Raw genomic sequence first — 21,647 nt, 5'->3', positions numbered from 1 at the left:
GTGGGCAACGATCAATTGAACATGAATTTGTCGAGAGAAGGAGTAGCAGTTACAGGAGGTTTCTCGTGGACGAGTCGCATCACTCGCATGGAGATTCTACGCCTCGTCGTGTTCCTTTTACCCCTGCAGAGAAATGAGAAGAGAAAGGGGAGAAAAACAAAAAACAATTCCCCTTTTTCCCGTTCGATTTTGTGGAACTAGGCTATGATCTTCGGGCCAATCCACTTTTGTACCCCAACAGAGGATGTATTACTTTCGCTGCTCCAGTTATGGTCATCGTCACGAGAAACTTCAGCCAATTGGAACGATTTGTGGAGTGGGTGGACGAACCTGGGGGATAGGAAAGGACCCATGTTGCAGGCAACAATTAGGATTAGTCTCATAAGTGGGGCTGCAGCCCAGATCTTCGAGATGTCTTGATCATTCTTGAAAAGTTTTTTTTAAATACTAGCCAACCCCCGACTCCGGCCTTCTCCCGGAGTTTCTGTAATTGACGGGAAGTATACACAACTCTCTCTTTTTTCTTTCTCGCCAGTCAGTCAGTCATTCATTTGGTCAGACTTTACATTCATTCATTGGAAAAAAGCCTAAATCATCGACCTCGTCATTCCTTATACAATAATTAATAGTTCACTCTTTACTACTATTAATATTACTACAATCATTCCTGGCCAGAATTAATTAACTGTCTATTCCTGGTATCTACTACTACTACTTTTACCGCAAAACTTCTATATCAGTCTCGATGCAGCTCTTTCGATTTTCATTGCCAGCCATTCTTTCGGCATTGGTTTTACTACTCAATCTTTCGGTCTTTACACATGCATCTCCATTGAGCCTGGATCCACGGGAACTTACCTGCGCAGAAACTTACGTATCATGTGGTACATACTGTTGTCCTCCAAGTCACGTAAGTAGTATTTCAACCCATCCATCTAGAAGTAAAAGCTCATCAATAAAGACTTGTGCTGCCAATGACGGATGCGCGCCTGTAACAGCCACATTGACAGCAACCCCAACTTCAACAACCACAGTAACTGCTTCACCAACAACAAAATCCTCAGCTGCCCACTCTTCAAAAAAGGATGGGTTCTTCAACACCAACATGATCATCGCCGTTGCTACCGGTGGGGGCATTGCGCTTGTTCTTCTTGCTCTTGCAACCTGGGCCTGCCACCGGAAACGTCAACAGGGAAGAGCTCTTCTTGCAGCATATGAAGCCCCGGACCGTCAACCTTACGAAGAAATTTCACTCAAAAACAAAAAGTCCACCGCTTCCTTCGCCAGTTCCGCCCCTCCGCCAGCTCCGGTTGTCTCTGGAAGCTCCTCGAAGCCAGGCACACCAACATCCACCTCTTTCAATGTCCCCCAGCACACCTCAACCCCACCCCCAGATTATAAAAATGGTGCAGCTGTATCTGCGATTGAAAAGGAATTGGGCCCCCGCTATCCACCACAAGCTTTCCAGGGACAGGATTCACCGCGTACGCCAACTGGGTCACAGAGGGGACCGTTCCCTGCGGATATTTTAGGAAGCCCAAGGTCTAGCAGCCTGCCACCATACTCTCCGGCTAAAAGTGCATTCGGGGGCGCTGGATCTCCAAGAGCTGTTTCTCCAGCTCCGTCATCGTCCTTTCAGCAGCAGGGGGGGATGCTAGCACCAACACAGGCAACGTCCCCGCTACCAGTTCAGACTACATTCTCACCAACTCAGACATCGTTCCCACCACAAAACACCCTTTCACCGATGCAGAGTGGCCCGTCCGGATTTTCATTCTCACAGCAGGGAGAATCCACCCCAGTAGCTTCTCCACCTACATCGCCAAGAACTCCGAGTCGCCAGATGTTTATGCCTATGGAGGAAAACCATCAGCACCCTGCAAATCAGGAGCTGTTCTTGCCAGTGGATGGTGGGAGGATCCACCAACAGGAGCAGGAGATGTTCAGCCCTGTTGATGAACCATCGTCGCGAAGGCAGCAGCAGGATCAAGGATATCCAATGGCGTACTGAAAAAAAGGATATGCCCCTGAATCCAATGAAAAGAAAAAAATAATAAAAATTAATATAAATATACTCTTCACGAAAACGTTAAATAACTAGATAGTATCTGATTTTCTATATCCCTCTTCTTTCTCTAGTGCTTTTGCATCAGCTTTGGTTTTTCATATTTTTTTTTTATAGCTTTTCTTCATACGAAGCTCATGCTTGGGGAGTTTCATTTGGCGGGGGGTTTTCATTGCTATTTTTTTATTGGTAAACCTTTTTTTTGATGGAATGTATGGATGGGTTGGTTGCGTGGTATCTGTCGGACGAAAGGGAAAAGGGACGGGAATTGAATGTCAAGTTCATGTTCGATCTGGTCTGTCACTGCGACAGTGGAAAAGGAAAAAGAAACATCTATTATTTGCTACTCTCTAGTTGGACGGATTATTGCATAGAGTTTAGGATGATGGGACGGATAGGAAATGGGACCTGCGTGCGTCCGAGGAAATTCAATTCAGAGGGGCTATTCAAAGTACCACAATGCAAAGAACCTGAAATGACATGACCCACTCGCAGCCTGTAAACTGTATGTGAGTACCAAGGCCTGTCACAGTGCGTAGGCGTTGACAGGCATTCTTGCCTACATATCACGCCTTGTGTTTGAAGTTACCTATTCTGTGGTACAAAGAGCGAGGTTATGTTGTACTACCTCACGATACATTACACAAAGGAATTTTTTTTATACGAGCATACAAGCGGCACAACAAGAGTTAAGAGTCATGATCGGAAGATAGGAATAAATATCCAGGTACCTAACCAGCCCCGCTTCTTAAAACCGCTAGCTAAACAAACTCCCAAACACCCCTGGATAAACTGGTCCGAGATATGATAACTGTATCCCGCATGATAAGAAAGACCTCTATATGTAGCTAAGAAAAGAGGTGTGGAACAATTATGTAGTTAATGAAACGGAAAGTGTGAAAAGAATCTCTAGTTTTTATCCCCTGGCCTGAGCTAGAAAAAGTAGAAAAAGCAAAAAATATCCTCCCTGTAATTGAAGGTTGAAGTGGAAGCAATAGCAAATAAAGAGTAACCAAAACATGCTTCACCAAAACCTTGCAAAACCAAAAGCGAAAAAAGGAAAAAACCAAAGTAACCCGCCCCCATACTATGAGATACTCGCATACACGCACCCACATACGCACAACGTTTATCATAGCGAGCCTAGTATCACAAATCAAAATCCCGCAAAGGCACTTTCCTCACCAGCCTAATTTTCAGTCGGTGCCGTCATAGGCTTAGGAGGCTTTTCAAACCCCATCTTCGATATGCCCCTTATCGCCCTTTTCATACTCTCCAACTTTGCTCTCTCCCCCACTACACACCTCTTGGCAAAGTCTCTTATCGCCCTTTTTGCCATCTTCTCATGGAGATCATGAAAGCTACTCAACTCAGCAGCAGCCACGGTTTGAGTGCATCTCAGCTCACTGCTAAGCTGCATGTACTCTTCTTTACTCTTTGCCACATTCTCCGCAGCCTCTTGGTGGATCTTGGCACGCGTGTCGTCAAGAAGACCGAGCGGCCAGCGGTCAGACCGGCGGAGTGAGAGTATATGTTTGTCTACTTGTTTTTGAAGGACCGACATCTGATTGATAAGCTGGCGGGGTCGGTCCATTGCGGCCATGACCCCGTTCAGTGAGGCTTGCAGGTTTCGGAAGTCTTCGATGAAGAGTGTGTAGGGATTTGATTCGTTTGGTATTAAGGCTTCAGAGAAGCGGTTGAAGGCGGACAGGTGTTCTGTGTCTTGGAGGAACTTGAATCCACTGAGATGTTTTAAGCAGAACTTGTACGAGTCCGATAGATCTGATGTTTACGGAATCAGTTTCCGCCACAGGAGAGGAAAACGGACCAAACTCACCGAACATGTTGTACCTCAGAGCCGTGGCTCTTCTTGTAACACTCCTACAAGCGTAGTTGACACTTCTTACACTATCCTTCGCATAGCTTACGAAGTTCTCTACGTCCCTAATATCTTCTATGGGTGTAAATTCTTCCCTAATTCTCTCCATCCTTATCTCTGCCTTTTTCTTACTCCTTTCCATCATTAGTTCCTGCTGTAAATCTGGAACAAGAAAAAATTCCCATAAAAGCTCATGCGTCGAGAATGTGGAGTGCGCGAGCAATGTTCTGAGAAAACAATCAACCCGCAATTGTATATCTCTCAGCACCGATCTTGATGGTTTTGACGGGATCTGGTATGGACTCCTCGGCACGTTTAAAACTGGTAACCATGACCCGGGGTTCTCATATTGGAGCCACTCTTGAAGGAATTGAAAATCCGTCAAGGAACGCCGACATGTTGTAATGGTGAACGTGCTCTCTCCCGCCGGGGCACCACTCTTCACGACCACCCTAATCGTCGCATCTTCTACGAAGAAGCTTCTCACAACCGCAGTAACCCTTCCATCATCTCCATGTGGATTCTGGAATAGCACCAAGTCTATATTGCCAGTAAGCATCCCTCTAAAGCTAGATCTGTAAGGACAAACATACCATCGATGCGGTTTCTCACATCATCATCCTTCGCCAGCTCTACCGCCGTCAAACCCCTCAATTCTTTCGCCAACAGATCTACCCTGCCATCCGCAAAGAAGGTTCTCACCATCTCCACCCGTCCATACTTACTCGCAACCATCAGCGCCGTGAAGCCTCGATCATTGACTGCATTCACTTCCGAGTCACATCTTAACATGGTCCTCAACACCGAAGGGTCTCCCGCAATGTGCAATAAAGTGTTTCCTTTATTGTCCACATGCTCGTCAAGATGCAGTTTGCATCCATCTCCTTGTGCTGCTTGCGCTTGTTTAATCGCCGATGATACCATCTCTTTGTATTTTGCGTGATCGTAGCTACGGCATAGTGCAAATAAAGGTGTTTGGCCGTTCTTATCTTTAACTTTCCATGGCAGCCAGCGGCCCAGGCGCTTGATGAGGTCGGGGGTATTGAAAAGATAATGAGCGACTGTTCTCCCAGCTGTATCAGGGCGGGTAAAGTACTTCCTGAGTGCTGCTTCGTCGAGCTCGAATAGGTATGGGCATATTAGGTCCACGATGTCCTGGCTCTCTGCTTGGACGGCTGCAGACAAAAGTGTAGTCCCCTCATTATTGGTGTCTTCTACCAAAAAATCGAGGTCAAAGAACTTGGTCTCGAGGAGATACTTCAATACCTCTGTCCGCCTTTCCTGTACAGCCATCATGAGCACACTCTCTCCACTCGCGTTCCGGGTTTTGCTGAGTTTCTCGACAGAGAAACTATCTGCCGTTTGAGACTGCGAGGTGTATGTTCTGCTTAGTCTTGTCATACTACTTGTATCATTTAGAGTTGTCGCAAGACTGGCTGTACTCCATCTCTCCCTACGGGATGGGAACTTGTTTGAAGATACCGGTTCGTCAACCTCGAATCGGGCTGTTCCTGCACGTCCGTTTGGAGAGCCGCGCGATGGTTTTGTTGGTACTGGTGGGGCAAGGGTAACACTCAAGACAGAGGCACTATCATCTTGTCCATCGGTAATTATATCCTCTATTCGCAGAGTGGAGATACTACCGGCAGGGGCAGATGGGGCATCAACCGGTTCAGCTTCGAAGGGGTCAATGAAGACCTCTTCAACTATTTCGGAGTTTGTTAAAGGTTTTGTCACAGTAGGGACCGCTGGCAACTCCTTCTCCTCTTCGATTTCTTGTTCACCGTTCTTTAGTGCGTCCTGCGAAGATTCAGCCTCCTCAACAGCAGTATCCTCAGTGGTACTTTTCGGCTCTTCATGTTTTGGTTCGGTGCTATTGGCCGTAGATTCATGATTCGTGGTTTCATCCCCAGTCGTTTCTTGAGTCGTTTCCTCAGTCGTCTTGGTCACATTTCCATCCTCGACATCCTCTGATCCAGATTCCTCATCGTTATCCCCATTTGTCTCCGATACCTTTTGCAGCTCTTCCATAAAACCCCCCCCATGTTCCGCTACTGGGCTGTATACCTGGACTGTTGGTACACCGTTTTGTCCCTCAATGTTGTGCCCCTCACCATTCCCGTTCTCACCATTCCGCCCCGCTGTGTTCTCCACATCACTCCCGCTCTCACTTTTGGATTCAAATCCATCATCAGATCTCACACGGCTACTTGCCCTACTCCTAGAATCACCTCCAACCTCTAGTAACCTTCTCACAGCCTCCAAATCTCCCGCCTTTACACTCCTCCATAGTTTCTCATTACTCCTGCTCGCCGCAGACAACGCATGGTCTTGAGCGATATGGAATAACACTGCTTCGAGAGTGCTAAGGATATATCCAGTTTCGCCCTGCTCGACATCCTCCGCAAAGATAAAGTTACGCATGTAACTCAAGCAAGCATGCAGGTTCGGCACCTTAGCTCTAATAACAACAATAAGAAGCAAGGAGACAAGCATATCTGCATTCATAGTTACAACTGAGCTCTTCTCCGGATTCTTTGGTTCCGACTCAGGTGGGTCATCGTCAAGCCGAGTTAGTGTCTGAGCTGTCTCAAGAAGGTATTCTGTCATGGCATGTGGGCTCTTCGCAGCCCCAATCTTTGCAAAACTCTTGATGCCTCTTCCGAGTCTATTCACTAGGCTCTTCTTCTCCTGTTGATCTAGGGATGGAATCCCAACTTGCGTCAAATCCACATTGGCCATATCCATGATCTTACCTTCCAGCTCCTCATCCTCAATGTTCTTCGTGGCGCAGAGCCTCGGGAACAAGATGGAATCATGGAGCTGCTCAGCTACATAACGTTCAATCAACCGATCGCATGCCGGACCAGTCAAGTCCGTCGTCGATGCTAGTAGATTGAGTTGAGACTGGTCAACCCGCTGGAATAAGTCTACTGCAGTCATGATTGCATTTTCCAAACTCCGGCGAATCTCGGCCTCATCAGCAGCCTGTTTATAAACATCGCCGCTGACGCTTGAGTGTGTCGAAGCCCTACTACTTGAAACTCCAGATGCCACGCTCTTTGGTGAGGGCGGAGGCATGGGAAGCGGTTTGAATTTCTGGAATGAGACCTCAAAGTCTTGGAATAGCTTTTCGAGCCCGGGCTGCATTTGACGAGCAATCATGGGAAAGAGCATTAAAAGCTCATTGAACGATTTTACATCTTTCTTTTTTGCCGATGGTCCCGACGACGATGATGATACTTGCCCAGTTGCCCTCGAGGCGGTTGTTTCCACAGCTGTGCGGTCACGTAACTGCGGAGGAATCGTTGACACGACCTCGAGACTACCGATAAGCGGGCGTGAAATAAAGTAGATAAGCCACTGTTGGGGGTCGCTGATGTCGGGATAGAACAGCGTATCGTTCAGTAGCTGTGCCTGATTCAAGCTCCTGAAACCTGTATCCCCCCATCAGTTCATCTGGCCTTCAATTCCCAAATTCCCTTTTTTTTTCTCTTCCTGTCCAGCACTACACCACATCCCCATCACCGCTGCCCCGCAGATCTTCCCTTCCCCCCCCTCTTTCCAGCGATCACCACTGGCAACCCCACTTTCCCGACCTCCTCCGCGGAAGGAAGGAAAGACGCACCCTTATTCGAATAAACCCAACTATCCTTCACAACCACAGTCCGCCCATTGAATGTTGTAAACTGCCTTGCTTTCCCCCTGTTTTCCCTGCTCCCGACCATGGGACTCGAGCTGCCTCCGCTCGGAACCCGTAACACATGGCTCCCCAGGAACTCATCCACGCCCGCAAGATCGGCGTAAAGCGCCCCGGACTCCCGATCGCGAGTGTTTGTAAGAATCTCAGTTGTGGGTACCAGGAGGATCTAGTGAACCATCATCAGCTCTGTTCCTTTCTCTCTCTTATTCTTGTGTCTATCGGTAGGCCGTACGTAATCTTGTACCGGAGTGCATTGGGCGGGAAGCGTGGAGCGAAAGAAGGCACGGAGGTATGGGTTGAGTAAAGGCATTCATGGAGATGCCGTCGCGGAAGGTTGTAAGGTTCTTTGTATGTACTCTGTGCTCGGTGAGAGGTTTTCCAAGGGGGTTGTTGCCGTTGTTTTGAATATTTTGAACGAAGTGCAGGCAGCTGTCTAACGAATGCGCTGAGCTACTTGTATGTATGTGTATCTTGCGTACTGCGAGTGGACCCTCGTTTGGAGGGGGTAAAGATCCTGGCACGTCTGATACAGGTATGGTTTAAAATAACTACGAGGGTAGGAAGTTGGCTGTGGAGGTATCTACGCAGGGGTTAATGAACTGTGGCGTCACACTCAATTCTGGTGAGAAAGAAGACAAGAATTAAAATTCTCGTGCGATGAGAGCTGCATTCAAGACGGTAAAGTAAGAAGGAATAGATGTGGGATGATGCTTGGTAACCCATGAATGAACTGCACCCACCCAAAAGCCCGCCAACAAGATGAAGCACACACACACACACGATAAAAGCAACGTGTGAAGGAAGAAAAAAAAAAAACATCAAAAAGTTGATCACCGCCCTGTCCTAACTTCCCATACCGGCGCACAGTGCAGTCCGGCGCCGCCACCTCGTGGGGAGAACTCTCTGCAGAATTGCTTCCCTGAAGGATATTTCTCGCCCTTAGAGGCACTCAGCGCTGTGGATTACTCGCACAGGTGAGACGCCCACCACGGGGTTCGAACCGGACACCGTTTGCCGTTGGAATGAAAAGGGAAATCAGAACTGGGATGTGGAGACCTCCTTAACCTTTCGACCATTACAGTCAAAAACCAAAAATCCGGAACTAATATTTAAACCACTGACCAAACACAACAACAACTGATTGGTGAACCCCAAAGTTTAAATCTCAACTCTCACTTTTGGAACGAAAATGTTTATGCATCTCGGTTAAGTAAATCCAGCCATAAAAGCAGCTGAGTGCAAATTTAACTGTACCTACCGTACCACAAAACTTTAAACCACCTCAAACAAACGCCGGTATTAAGCGAGAAACGACTTTCGAGGCCTACGATAATCCTCAACATCACGAAAGTCCATCAATACTTGGAGACGAGTTTGATCACGAAACATGAGGTTTTCGCCTCTTTTTTTTTATATTTATCCAGTGATGTAGTAAGACTGGCTACATATAGTAACTATGAAAGTAGAAAAAACAAAAACATTGAACCCCCACTGGCTGTTGAAAACCAAGTACGCCCCAACCTTCCCTTTTTTAAAAAAACCCATTTGAAACACATGGAAAGATTTTATAACAGTAAAACCACATTCCTTAAAAGATGCCGTTGAAGACAATTACTTTTACCTAAACCTAAGTTTTTCTTTCTATTTATACGAAATGAAACCGTCTAGTAACGGTAGCTATAATGGGGGTTAGTAAATGTTTATAACAAAATAATGTTGGAAGGAATTTGCTTACATGTCGGACTTGAAGGGTCCCTCAACCGGGAGAGACAAGTACTCGGACTGCTTAGCAGAGAGAGTCTCAAGCTTAACGTTCAAGTGAGCGAGATGGAGACGGGCAACCTCCTCATCAAGAATCTTGGGAAGAGTGTAGACGCCAACTTCGAGCTTTCCAGCGGCCTTCTGGAACTCGGGGTACTTGTCGGTGAATGCCTGGTTCTGGGAGTTGAACAACAAGATCTGGGCAAGAGTCTGGTTGGTGAAAGAGCAGGACATGACGAATGAGGAGTGACCGGTGGCACATCCCAAGTTGACGAGACGACCCTCAGCCAATAGGATGATGCGGCGGCCGGAAGGCATGTAGTAGCGGTCGACCTGGGGCTTGATGGAAACGACCTTCTCGGCGTTGGCCTTGAGCCAGGCAACATCGATTTCACAGTCGAAGTGACCAATGTCTTGAGGGTAGTTAGTATTCATAAAAACTTGGTTTCAGTGGCATAGGGTTGTGGAACATACTGCAAACAATTGCATCATCCTTCATGACCTTGAAGTGCTCAGCGGTCAAGATGTCGGTGCAACCGGTGGTGGTAACGAAGATCTGACCCTGAGGAGCAGCCTCAGCCATGGTGGTAACCTGGAAACCAGAAACGGCGGCCTGGAGGGCGTTGATGGGGTCAATCTCGGTGACAATGACACGGGCACCGAATGAGCGGAGGGCATCAGCACATCCCTTTCCGACATCTCCGTAACCGGCAACAACGGCGGTCTTTCCGGCAACCATGACATCGGTGGCACGCTTGATTCCGTCAAGAAGGGACTCACGGCATCCGTAAAGGTTGTCGAACTTAGACTTGGTGACGGCGTCGTTGACGTTGATGGCAGGGACCTTCAACTTTCCATCCTTGAGCATCTTGTACAAGTGGTGGACACCAGTGGTGGTCTCCTCAGAGACACCGTAGCAGTCCTCAAGGAGTTCAGGGTACTTGTTGTGGACAAGGGCAGTAAGATCACCACCGTCGTCGAGGATCAAGTTGAGCTTCTTGCCATCCTTGAAGGCAAGGAGCTGCTGCTCCAAACACCAGTTGTACTCCTCCTCGGTCTCACCCTTCCAGGCGAAGCTAATACGGTGTTAGAACCATTGATATATCAAAACAAAGCCGGAATATGAAAACTTACACAGGGACACCGGCAGCGGCAATGGCAGCAGCGGCGTGGTCCTGAGTGGAGAAAATGTTGCAAGATGACCAGGTAACCTCAGCACCGAGAGCAGTGAGGGTCTCGATGAGGACGGCAGTCTGGATGGCTACATGGGAAAATTAGATAAATTCACCAAATCAATCGACCGGTTATCAGGAAGTGAGTCATACTCATGTGGAGACATCCAGCAATACCTGTGATTACTTATCAGCAAAATTTTCACTCAATTGAATTTTCACGGCGTGGGGTACATACGGGCACCCTTGAGGGGCTGGTCAGCAGCGTACTTGGTACGCGTTTGCATCAAACCCTATCATATTCCGAGTCAGAAACTCAATTCGTTCGGTTTGAGGATTCGAATACACATACAGGCATTTCCTATTATCATTGTTAGCATATCTGATCTATAATCCATTCGGAATAAAAACTTACATTCTCAGCCAACTCGATCTCACGACGACCGAACGCCGCGAAGGACTAGATTGAAACCAGCATATCAGTATATATATCCTCCTTTATCCATTTATTCCATCAATCTATCCATCGAAGATGTTTGAAGCAATTGCAATTGGAGCACTCACGATATCGGCGACCTTGAATTGCTGTGCGGGAGCGCTCATCTTGTCTGATTTGTTCTAATCCCACCATCGATTAGCCCACAGTCACCAGCCAGCGTGGTAATGGAATCAATTCAATTAACTTACAGAAAAATTTGAGGTAATGGTGATGTGATGATGAAAGGGTTTGAGAACAAGTGGGGGACGTGATGGACTACTTTAAATGAGCAGAAAAAAGAAAAAGGAGGGGTTTGTTGTCCAACACACTTTTTTGGCGAGGAGGGGTCCCCGACGTTAGCGTTAGCGTTGCTTAGCGGTTCGTGTGCGGCGTCGACAGGCTGTGGGGTGCCGAACGGCCAGCGCCGGCCTACCACAAACATTCACCTAAACATCGGGCCGTAGATCTTGCCGTATTGGCATGGACAGTGAGGTAGAGTAATCGATATCTAAAGAGAAGATAACTACGCTCGGGCCTAAATAGCAGTTGGTGAGTCAAGAGATGGTGATTACATACGGATGAGGATCCCATTCAGAACCTTCAACTGTTGAACAAACCGTTGAACAAACCCCACATCATCAATTGACTCGGCGAACAAACCCCACATCAACCAACTCGACGAACAAACCGCTACATACTCATCACATCTACTCTCCTCGCCCGCGGAACCCCACAGGCCCTTTATATGAGATTTCTCCGCAAGAGTCCACGCACGCCCCTCCTGGATAAGGAATCCTGCTGGACCCCCTCATCTAGCGCCGATCAATCGCACAAGCACCACGATGCACCGATGGGGGTCCTAAGACACAACCCAAGAGATGTCACGAACAGATTTTTCGGCCCGGATTGATATCTTGACGGTTGCATGTTACACTCATCGGAGGGGGCGGATGCCACTGGATGGACCAACTGCATGCAACAGAGGCACGCACGCCTTTCCCTATGTGGAACGTTTGAGGGTCAATGATATTTTTACAGTTCTTCGTGCGCATGTGCGCATGTGCGCACTCACCACGATTAGACCAAGCAAGCTTGATCACCCATATCCTCCGGTTTCACCCTGTGTTCCAGAGGAATTTTCGGCTGTACTTCGCCAAATTTCCAAGTCCCTCACACAGACGTCTTTCAACCCCGCTGGCAGAATGGCTGTGCTGGGAAACTGGCAGTTGAGTATTATATCGCGGCCGGTCGAAGGGCACCCAATGGGCCTTGATATTCTCCACAGGCTGATCTTGGGGCTCGTCGATACACAATCTTGATCAATGGAATGCTTTGGCCCCCATATTTCGGCCATACTTCAGCCGTATCTCTGCGGCAAAGGTTGGTTCTTGGGAAACCGATGTATGATTGAGGGCTACCCTCGAGTCTAAGCGCAAGTCCAGATATCGACTAAGACACATGTAGCTCCTAAACTGTCTGAAGAGTTTATCTTCTTCTTCTCGATCGCCTACGGCGACCACGTGCGTCACGCCACCCCACGTGGAACACACATGGTTGAAGAATGGATTGCAGCCGGATCCACTATTCAATGCTGCCAACTTTTTTCCATGGGGATGGCCTCTATTCTCCTGCTATAGATCAACTAGCTCGATCGGTGATACGATAATTGGCTATATACTATACTATGGAATTAGCAGTTGAGGCCGGGTCATATCGCGGCGGTGCCAATGGCCTTGATATACTGTTTTGAAGCCCGTCGATATACAATCTTGATCAGTGGAGTGTTTTGGGCCCCATATTATGGCTGCAGGAGCCACGCGCACCACATCATTGCGCATGGAAGAAATACTATGGTCGAACAATGGATTGCAGGATTCACTTAAACACCCTAATGCTGCCGACATTTTATCCGAATTTCTCTGTTCTTCAGCTGTGGACGAACCAGCTCAATGATACGGTATATGAGGACCTGCTTATAAGTATGCATCGCCACTAGACTCAATATGTGGCTGCCGGGAAAGATCAGTAATTGCATACATATACAGAACAGCTAGTACTATATCTACGACTAAAGGGCTCCTCCTAGGGCCCGATAAACCACATGACGATACCATAAGTGCAGTTTTCAGTATTTCCCGCCGGCCAGCACTAGCTCCGAGTTCACAAAGGCTCATCGAACTCATGGCCAATAAGAGCAGCAAAACATATAACTAACAATTCAAATCGCTATATATCCACGACCATATATCCCTCAATACCAGTACAATACATCATTCGTTATAGCTATCTAGCTTCCTTTCTATATTGCAATCCCCATAACCAATCAAAACCGCGCGCAGCACGAGTCCAAACCTTTTCGCCCAAAGGCGTTTATTTCCACATCACCGGCCACAAAGGCCCTATCAGAGCTCGCCGCCCCCATTCACCTCCTCCTCCTTCGCTGCCTCCTCCCACTTCACGATGTCCCACTCCTTGACACCCTCGCCCACAACCAGCGCCAACCTCTCCACCTCCCATTTTTTGTACAGGCCCCTCACGGCCTTCATTGCAGCTTGATGTCCCTACACACACTGTCAATAAACATTTCTAGCCAATCTCGCTGATCGCACTAATCTAGCTAGGGTATAAAACATACCTTTCCCCTACCGCCCCGCCTTGCGTCTTTGATATCTCTCCACACACACCTACGTACACCCACCACCGTTAGCACACTCACACCCTATCACCACCACCACAATCACCCACACACGGAGCAACCTACGTCGCCAAATTATACCCCAACTCATCCGGCACGCCAAACCAGTACTTGAGCAACCACCCGCTCTCCACCGCCTCCCGATGCGCCACCATATCCATTGCGCCCAGCTCGTGTCTGTTCGTGCCGGGCTCAATCTGGGATCTGAACACAATGATGTAGAACTTTGTCTTTGGGAAGTGGAAGTCCTCTGCGGCGGCGCGGGCAGAGAGGTTGCTCATGACGTGCGGCCAGTTGAAGGCCGCTTTGTAGGGGTTAGTGCGTAGGCGGGGGTGGTGGGGTCCATGTCTTGCAGGGCGAGCGCGAGGAGCGCATGGGGGCGTGTTATGGTGCTGAGGTCGAGGAGGTGCTCGGGAGAAGAGTAGGGGGAGGTTTGGAGTTTGGAGGAGGCGGTGGTGGAAGTGAGGTGGGTAGTGAGAAGGAGGAGAAGGAAGGTGAGGAGGGTGAAGGTGAGGGGGCGGAGGGGGAAGGGGTGCATGGTGGATGGAGGGCTTTGAAGATAAATTAAAGTCAAGTAGTAGAAACAGTAGTAGGGGGAAATAGAAGAGAAGTTTAGAAATACAGCGTCCAGAGGGCCCTCTAGAACGAGGAGTGAGAAATTGAAAGAAACTCAGAACTCTCCTCAGTATTTTACAGCGCGCAGTCGGGCTTATTTATCTATTAGCAGTATTATGTATGCCATTCACATCTCTCCATCTCCTAAGTCCTCATATTTCCGTCTACCACACACATAATCCACAAAGCCAATTGCGTGCTAGCCAGCTAATTAGTAGCTTGTGCTGTCGTCGTCGCTGCGCAACATTGCGCAATAGCTCGATAAGATATGCCATACATGTAGCTACACCTTACTACTTCAATTGGGTTAAATTAGCAGGTAATCAATTAATTGATATCAAGATTAATTAGATCGGGAGATCTGCAGGGTCTTGCTGCGTGCTGATTGGCGGGCGCGGTTGGTATGCGGTGGGGCTAGGACGGAAGCGGTAAGCGTCGGCTAATACTCTGCTGGAGTTACCATGGGGCGAGCTTTGCAGGTTCTGGTACGGTACTCTAGTGGGATCTTATTACAATAGCGTTCCCGGGCTGTCTGTCGTTCCTGAAATCAGGTCAGCATGCACACGAGACTAGCTTTCTGCGTACTTGGGGCTGCAGGCAGATATTAGGAATGCGGACAGGCAGAAAGACTCCTGTATGTTGCCGCAGATATATCCTGGCAAAAATAGAGTAAACTACCGCTAAACTAAAGTCACGCTTGATGACTTGCAATTGGTTGGTGATCGAGGAAGAGTTCCTCAACTGCGAAGATATACTAGCTTGTTTGGCATATCTGCTCTAATTGTACAACGACAACGATGTGTGTTAACCTCTGCCTACATGTAGCTACAAGTACATTTATATTCACGCCTAATTAATCCTATTACCAGATCAACATACCCGCAGCCACTACTCTACAGTATTCCCGACTATAGCTAACCTACATGTACATGTAAGTATAGCTCCCGCGCTCACCCACTACCATAACCACTGACCCCGCGCATCCCTCCCGCATCCCTCGAGAGCTGAGCACGGGATCAATGTACCATGGCCACCGCACACCTAGCTACCCCGTGCCGCCTCCACAGTCTTTGCTATTCATATATATCTGTTATTAGTACTGTACTTGTCAAAATCTACAACAAGTTTGGTTGCCTTGATGATATCGATACGACTTTGTTAGCTGTATAAATTAAAAGAAACCTATTCCTTCTTCGATTCTCTTCGGTGACCCCTCAACAAGCAGACAGTATGTACTCTACATATAAAATACCCTAAAGCTATATACGGTATCCAACATACTCTAATAGTATACAACTACAATGCGGGAAACCGCACACCGCACACCGCCGGCCGGCAGTCACTCTCAGGCTCAAGGCAGACAGTCCCCGCAAAAGATTAAAAGACCCACTTGCCTACTGCAGCTGGCTCCAAAACCAGGCGCGCCATCATGCAGGGCAGCTAAGGCAGATTTAGAGCAAGTTAAGCGTATAAGTACAGCACCGGCTTTGATTCTGGGCAACACACTGAAGCGGCCACTTTCCGCCTCGCTCGTGGCACTTATATATTTATCCATATATCACGCTGTCTATATATATAGCTAGGAGATTGATTTTATTTATATTCTACCGGCTTTAGAGCGAGTCTGCATGACGAGGTGAATTATGAACCTCATTGATATAGACGCAGATAACATCCAAAACAGAGGGAAGCGTCAAAATCCCGGAGGCTTATATGAGCCTGATTGTATTACGGCCATCTTGGATATTATCATAATTACCACGATGCATAAATATGGTGAAGTGGACAAGGCCAACAAAGCCAGCGCCCCGAGTTTGTAGTATATGTATGTACTTGTAGTTAAAATCTACAACTAATGCTCTTCTTGATGCATGGACCTCTTAATATGTTTATACACAGAACTCAACTCCCGTCTAAGACCCTAGAACGAAAGGAAACGAAACAGTAAAAAAATAAAAAAATAAAAAGCCAACAACCAAACCAAACCAAACCAAACCACCGCCTATCACTCGAAGTACACACACACACACATATATATATTAGAGCGGAGATCACACACACCACCTACCAACCGCAAAATCAAGCAACCCCCACCCCCTTCTACCCCCTCACCACCCCCGCCCTCCACTCCGCAAACGCCTCCCTCCACCCCCTCCCCACCCCCTCGCCCACCCCCTCACACCGCTCCCCCACTACCCTCCAGCTCCTCTCCCTCACAATCTCCTCAACCCCCCACTCGCCCCTCACCACGCCCGCCAGCACCTCCGTCCTCCTCTCCCGCGGATAGTACCGCCCACTATACGGATCCAGCCTCTCATCCACCACCCGCTCCCCCACCACCACCACCTCCGCGGGGTCCTCGGGGTCGTCGGCCGCCGCGACGCGCCCGCAGTACTCGAGCACCAAGCTCCGCGCGTGCCACGACGGGAACAGCACCTGCTGCGTGAACTGCGTGCAGGCGCTGCTGGGCAGGCGCCGCGGCGTGCGCTGTGTGCTGAGTGTGGAGGTGGGGTCGAAGGGGGTGCGTGAGGGCGTGCTGAGCGTGTTGAGGGATTGGGAGATGGTATCGTCGGTGGAGCGGGAGAGGCGTAGGAATTCTGGATGTGGGGGTGGGTGAGTGGGTGCTGTGGAGGGGAAGGGAGAGGGAGGGAGGGGGGGGGGGGGGGGGAGGCAGACCTTTGAGCGCGCCCGTGGAGAAGCAGAATTGCGGGCTGAGGTGCGGGTGCCCGGCGGCGGCGGCGGTGCTGGTGCTGGTGGCCATTTCTGCTGTGGGTGGAGGGGGCCGGGGGGTGGTGGGTGCAGAGGGAGAGGGACAGGAGGACCACAGGATGCTTGATAACGCCAGGTTTGTTTTTGTAGTAGGTGGTAGTATTTGTATTTGTATAGTGGAGTGTTTGAAGACCGTTCTTCTTCTTCGCAGTGTTTTATGTCAAACTGCAGACGGTGGTGGGATGATCTCTTCAGAGTGTGTGCTTGCCCAATGACGGGCGCCAAGCATCTGCAGGCAGCGCTGCACGTCGCGTATCCCCAGCCAGAAAGAAGCCCCCTGTAGCGTATCACTCACTCACTCACTCATCTGAAGTCTGGTTTACAGTACAGCAGCTAGACTCATTACACTACACTGAAGTCTGGTACAGACAGTGCTGTCTCTCGATACAAATACAATATCCACACACACATACACACACACAGCAATATGCCCGAGATTGCAGAAGTTGCCCGCATCGTCAACCGGCTGCGGACACACCTGGTCGGCAAGATAATCACAAAGGTCACGCCGTTCGAGGACGCCATCGTCTACAAGGACACCACGCACGAGGCGTTCAAGCAGGCCCTCGAGGGGAAGAAGGTGCTTGAGGCGCGGCAGTGGGGGAAGTACTTCTGGTATCTAGATGCCACATCTGTCTGTGTGAATAAGTGGTTTTATGTGTATATCATTTGCTAATATATATACACACACATCTCCAGGCTAGTGATGGACAGCTCTCCTCACCCCCTTATGCACTTCGGTACCCCCCCCCCCCCTCCTCCCCCTCCTCCCTCACCTCACAACCAGTCCACACAAACTAACCCCCCAAAGGCATGACCGGCTGGATCCGCTTCCAACACGACTCCACCGCCCACTACCGCGCCACCACCCCCGAAGAAAACCCCACCTGGCCCCCCCGCTTCGCCAAGTTCCTCTTTGACCTCCCCGACGCCTCCTCCCTCGCCTTCACCGACCCACGCCGCCTCTCACGCATCCGCCTCATCGACCACCCCACCGGCGACCTACGCCTCGTCAGCCCGCTCTCCGAGAACGGGCCCGACCCCGTGCAAGCCCCCGTCAGCATCGACTGGCTCTCCGCGAAGCTCTCTGCGCGGCGCGTGCCCTTGAAGGCCTGGCTGCTCGACCAGAGCGTTCTCGCGGGCGTCGGAAACTGGGTGGGCGACGAGATACTCTACCACGCGCGCATCCACCCCGAGCAGGGCACCAACACGCTTACCGCCGAGATGGTAGCGCGGCTGCACGGCGCGCTGGGATACGTGACGGGCCTGGCGGTGGCGGTGGAGGCGGACAGCAGCCGGTTCCCGCAGGACTGGCTGATGCTGCATCGGTGGGGGAAGGGGGAGAAGCGGAAGGTGAATGTGCTGCCGTCCGGGGAGAGGATCGATTTTGTAAAGGTGGGGAGCAGGACGAGTGCGTTTGTGCCGAGCTTGCAGAGGATTGTGGGGGAGCAGGCGGGGAGGAAGAGGGGGAGGAAGGTGAAGGGGGTGGAGGGGGTGGAGGAGAGTGAGCAGGAGGAGGGGGAGGGGGAGGGGGAGGGGGAGGGGAGTGAGGTGGAGGAGGTGAAGCCGGCGCCGAAGAGACGGGCGAAGGTGAAGGCGGTGAAGAAGGAAGAGGTGGACGGGGACAGGGGCAGGGACGTGCCGCCACCTGCTAGACGCTCGCTCAGAGCTATGGCAAAGGCGGTTAAGGGGGAGCCGGAACCAAAGGAGGAGGAGGAAAGCGATTTTGAGAGTTTGGAAGTGCCGGCGAAGAAGGCGAAACGTGTTAGGTGAACTGGATCCAGGGAAGCACCTTGAAATGTGGGGGGGGGGGGGGGTGCATATTTTAGTCCTGCATGTAGTTGGTAATTAATAGTAGTGGTAGTAGTAGGAGTAGGAGTAGTAGTAGTAGGTTAGAGATTTTAGTTAGTAATACAGTACCGCCATGTACTCGATTGATCAATCCGCCGAACATGTATCTCCCCTGTTTATAGAGATCGGTGCTGCCAAGGAGAGATTGAGGCTTGAGGGAACGTGGGCAGACTCAGAGAAATTTATAGTTGCTAGATTGTGAATATGATACAGTTCTCAAGTCGTAAAGAGGTATTTACATAAGGCCAATAATATCTATCTAGCATTCGATTATGTTACACCGTCATAACCTCCGGGTTGCATACAATTAAATAAAGTAATCAATCAACCAATTTAATTATGCAATTAATCAATCAATCAACCAACCAATTTAATTTATGTTGATAACGCAGTGCGAGTGATACCTCATGATCCACGAAGGCGCGGTCCGGTCACCGCCTGTTCATTGGTTTATAAGAGGTTTTACGGACTCTTGTATTCCTGTGATTAAGCTGTCACGTTTACACGAGTTTTTTTTTTTTTTTTTTTTTTTTTTTTTATTTCCGTGGACGTCACTCTACTAGTGCTGCAGGGGTGGGTGGGTGGGCTTTTAATTTTGTAACGTATATCTGCAAGACTCTTGTACTACTGCTTCTGTTCATGCGGCCGCGGCCGCGGCTGGTTATGGGCTTCTTTGTTTCTCTAGCTGGATCCCGGCTGGACTGGCGTGTGTTCCGGGCAATTCTAATTTTAGCTCTTCAGTTCACGTGCATCGATATATGCTCTCTATGGGGGAGGGAGGTCGATTCGTCTCGCAATGACCAATCAATCAGCTTTCGTGGTGATTGGCGCGCGGTGCGAGTGATGAGATATGATTCTTCCTAGTAATATACATGTCTAAACTATATAGTCTTCCTCATCGTCACCAGGAACGTCTCCTATTGGTTACAGCGCACTACATGTATTTCTAATATTGATTGCATATCATGATTCGACAAAGAACTACTCCCGAGACGGAAGGGAACTGGCATTAAAAGGTGTGTAGCTATTGCAATTGATGGATATAAAAGAACAAACACTGACATAAATACAGCTATATTTTTATATATGAAGGTCGAATTTCCCTGATACCATTTTATCATGAACTACATGTACATATTAATGTTATTCATTGAATGACTTAGAGTGCATACTAGAGCTAATATATCACAGATTACATATAAGGAGAGATGGAGATGAGGTTTGGTGCATGCCTGTACGTTTGGATGGCCCAATAATCCAGAATGACAGCAATAATCTAAGAAATTACTATCGCAGTACCGCCCGCACCTCATTTCCTCAGTACATTTGGGCGGCCGAAGGCCGCACTCCGCTTGTAATTACATAAAGACGCTCACTTTTCTCCTTCTTCTGCGCGCCTAGCTTGTAAATAGGATTGAAAATAATCCCCCCCCCCAAAAAAAAAAAATAAGTATTTACGTCTGTTGGGTTCGCCCCCGCGGGCCATAAAGTGCACGCGCGTGGTTCTTGTTATTTGTGCAACCTTATTGCAGTTATTGTTAGCAGTACTTACATGGCTTCATGGCCGGGCCAGCTGTGCTTTTGTATATATTAGCGCCATTTTGTAAATTACACCTAATATAAAGCATAAAGAGGGACCCTTCACCCCCTTGTTTCCAATTATCGGTTTCACACGGACACAGTATTTTCTTCAAATACACGGCATTAGTTACCTACATAATTTATATCCAAAGACATGATTCCCAATTAACGTCCCATGCCAGCAGAGGAGCTAGCTAGAACCCGCTCCAACAAAAAACGAGGGTCGTATTTGAATTTTCGCCCGAATATCAGTTTTGTAAACGTCTTCCTCCAGGAGTACATGTAGGTGCTAGATGGCGAGATATTCTCTGGCTGGCGGCCCGCCCTTCATGATCATGCACCAAGATCAACCACCAAAGAACCAGCCAATTAGTCACACATATGTACAGCTTGGGACACCCCATTGAAACAATAATAGGAGTGCCGTGTGTGGCGGAGGCACATGAAAAAGGACATCGTGACATCGATCCGTTATAGTTGGTACGTATATACTCGTAAGTAAAGACAAATCTCCTCTCCCCCCCCCCCCCCCAACCCCTCTCCTCCCCCTCCAGTGCCCCGAGAACAACAGCTATGCAGTTGATATCAATCTACCTCCCCCCCAATCGAACCAAACAAACACTGTCTCTCACTTCTATAATGTAGTCCGCGATGAAGATCGAAATAACCGCCGAGTTACCACAGCTTCGAAGTATGAGGCACCTCTCTCTAGTGCATGTGGACCGCTACTGGCAAGCTCTGCTTGCCTGCCAAGCACTTAACCTCTCAAGACTGTACGCAAGCACTGCTATCACATGACTCCGTAGCACAACGGTAGCGCATTCAACTCCAGATCAAAAGGCTGCGTGTTCAAATCACGTCGGGGTCAATATGAAGGAGTCTTCCTTATGTGGTCCATCCATTTACTTGGAGCATGTGAGTAGTGATTCACCAAGTACACTTTTTGCTGGGTTTAGACACTGGAGGGATTCAGGGTTCGGTTTGTTTTTTATTTGATTGCTGAAGGGCATATCTTTCTTTGTGGTTGTTAAATACTATCCGTGAGATTGCAATTGTGAGATTATCAAAGTCCTCTTTA

The 21,647-nt window shown here is 49.0% G+C and overlaps 7 protein-coding genes across 7 annotated transcripts; 3 read left to right on the top strand and 4 right to left on the bottom strand.

The window, feature by feature from the left end:
• Window positions 1-745: 745 nt before the first annotated feature.
• LAJ45_07329 (uncharacterized protein) lies at window positions 746-2,011 on the top strand (the record flags this gene model as incomplete). Its single annotated transcript, XM_046116887.1, has 2 exons — window positions 746-910; window positions 962-2,011. The coding sequence occupies 2 exons, from the start codon at window positions 746-748 to the stop codon at window positions 2,009-2,011; spliced, it is 1,215 nt and encodes a 404-aa protein (XP_045969922.1).
• A 1,243-nt stretch (window positions 2,012-3,254) lies between these two features.
• Window positions 3,255-7,957, bottom strand: LAJ45_07328 (uncharacterized protein; the record flags this gene model as incomplete). Its single annotated transcript, XM_046116886.1, has 5 exons — window positions 3,255-3,847; window positions 3,903-4,484; window positions 4,538-7,381; window positions 7,573-7,813; window positions 7,880-7,957. 5 exons carry the CDS (start codon window positions 7,955-7,957, stop codon window positions 3,255-3,257), a joined length of 4,338 nt encoding a protein of 1,445 aa, XP_045969921.1.
• Window positions 7,958-9,311: 1,354 nt separating this feature from the next.
• Window positions 9,312-11,500, bottom strand: LAJ45_07327 (uncharacterized protein; the record flags this gene model as incomplete). Its single annotated transcript, XM_046116885.1, has 11 exons — window positions 9,312-9,324; window positions 9,383-9,821; window positions 9,883-10,484; window positions 10,543-10,669; window positions 10,734-10,757; window positions 10,819-10,873; window positions 10,933-10,941; window positions 10,996-11,040; window positions 11,145-11,198; window positions 11,268-11,334; window positions 11,388-11,500. 11 exons carry the CDS (start codon window positions 11,498-11,500, stop codon window positions 9,312-9,314), a joined length of 1,548 nt encoding a protein of 515 aa, XP_045969920.1.
• Window positions 11,501-12,380: 880 nt separating this feature from the next.
• LAJ45_07326 (uncharacterized protein) lies at window positions 12,381-12,695 on the top strand (the record flags this gene model as incomplete). Its single annotated transcript, XM_046116884.1, has 2 exons — window positions 12,381-12,459; window positions 12,523-12,695. 2 exons carry the CDS (start codon window positions 12,381-12,383, stop codon window positions 12,693-12,695), a joined length of 252 nt encoding a protein of 83 aa, XP_045969919.1.
• Window positions 12,696-13,460: 765 nt separating this feature from the next.
• Window positions 13,461-14,034, bottom strand: LAJ45_07325 (uncharacterized protein; the record flags this gene model as incomplete). The annotated part of the gene is made up of 3 exons (XM_046116883.1): window positions 13,461-13,619; window positions 13,694-13,742; window positions 13,820-14,034. The coding sequence occupies 3 exons, from the start codon at window positions 14,032-14,034 to the stop codon at window positions 13,461-13,463; spliced, it is 423 nt and encodes a 140-aa protein (XP_045969918.1).
• Window positions 14,035-16,468: 2,434 nt separating this feature from the next.
• On the bottom strand, window positions 16,469-17,129 carry LAJ45_07324 (uncharacterized protein; the record flags this gene model as incomplete). Its single annotated transcript, XM_046116882.1, has 2 exons — window positions 16,469-16,965; window positions 17,045-17,129. The coding sequence occupies 2 exons, from the start codon at window positions 17,127-17,129 to the stop codon at window positions 16,469-16,471; spliced, it is 582 nt and encodes a 193-aa protein (XP_045969917.1).
• Window positions 17,130-17,564: 435 nt separating this feature from the next.
• Window positions 17,565-18,910, top strand: LAJ45_07323 (uncharacterized protein; the record flags this gene model as incomplete). The annotated part of the gene is made up of 3 exons (XM_046116881.1): window positions 17,565-17,752; window positions 17,837-17,877; window positions 17,949-18,910. 3 exons carry the CDS (start codon window positions 17,565-17,567, stop codon window positions 18,908-18,910), a joined length of 1,191 nt encoding a protein of 396 aa, XP_045969916.1.
• Between the last annotated feature and the right edge of the window lie 2,737 nt (window positions 18,911-21,647).

The sequence above is a fragment of the Morchella importuna genome (assembly GCF_003444635.1).
Source record: "Morchella importuna strain M04M26 chromosome Unknown Morimp01GS023, whole genome shotgun sequence".
Lineage (NCBI taxonomy): Eukaryota > Fungi > Ascomycota > Pezizomycetes > Pezizales > Morchellaceae > Morchella > Morchella importuna.
Note: the sequence above shows the minus strand (reverse complement) of the source record. Positions and strands in the feature narration are given on the sequence as shown.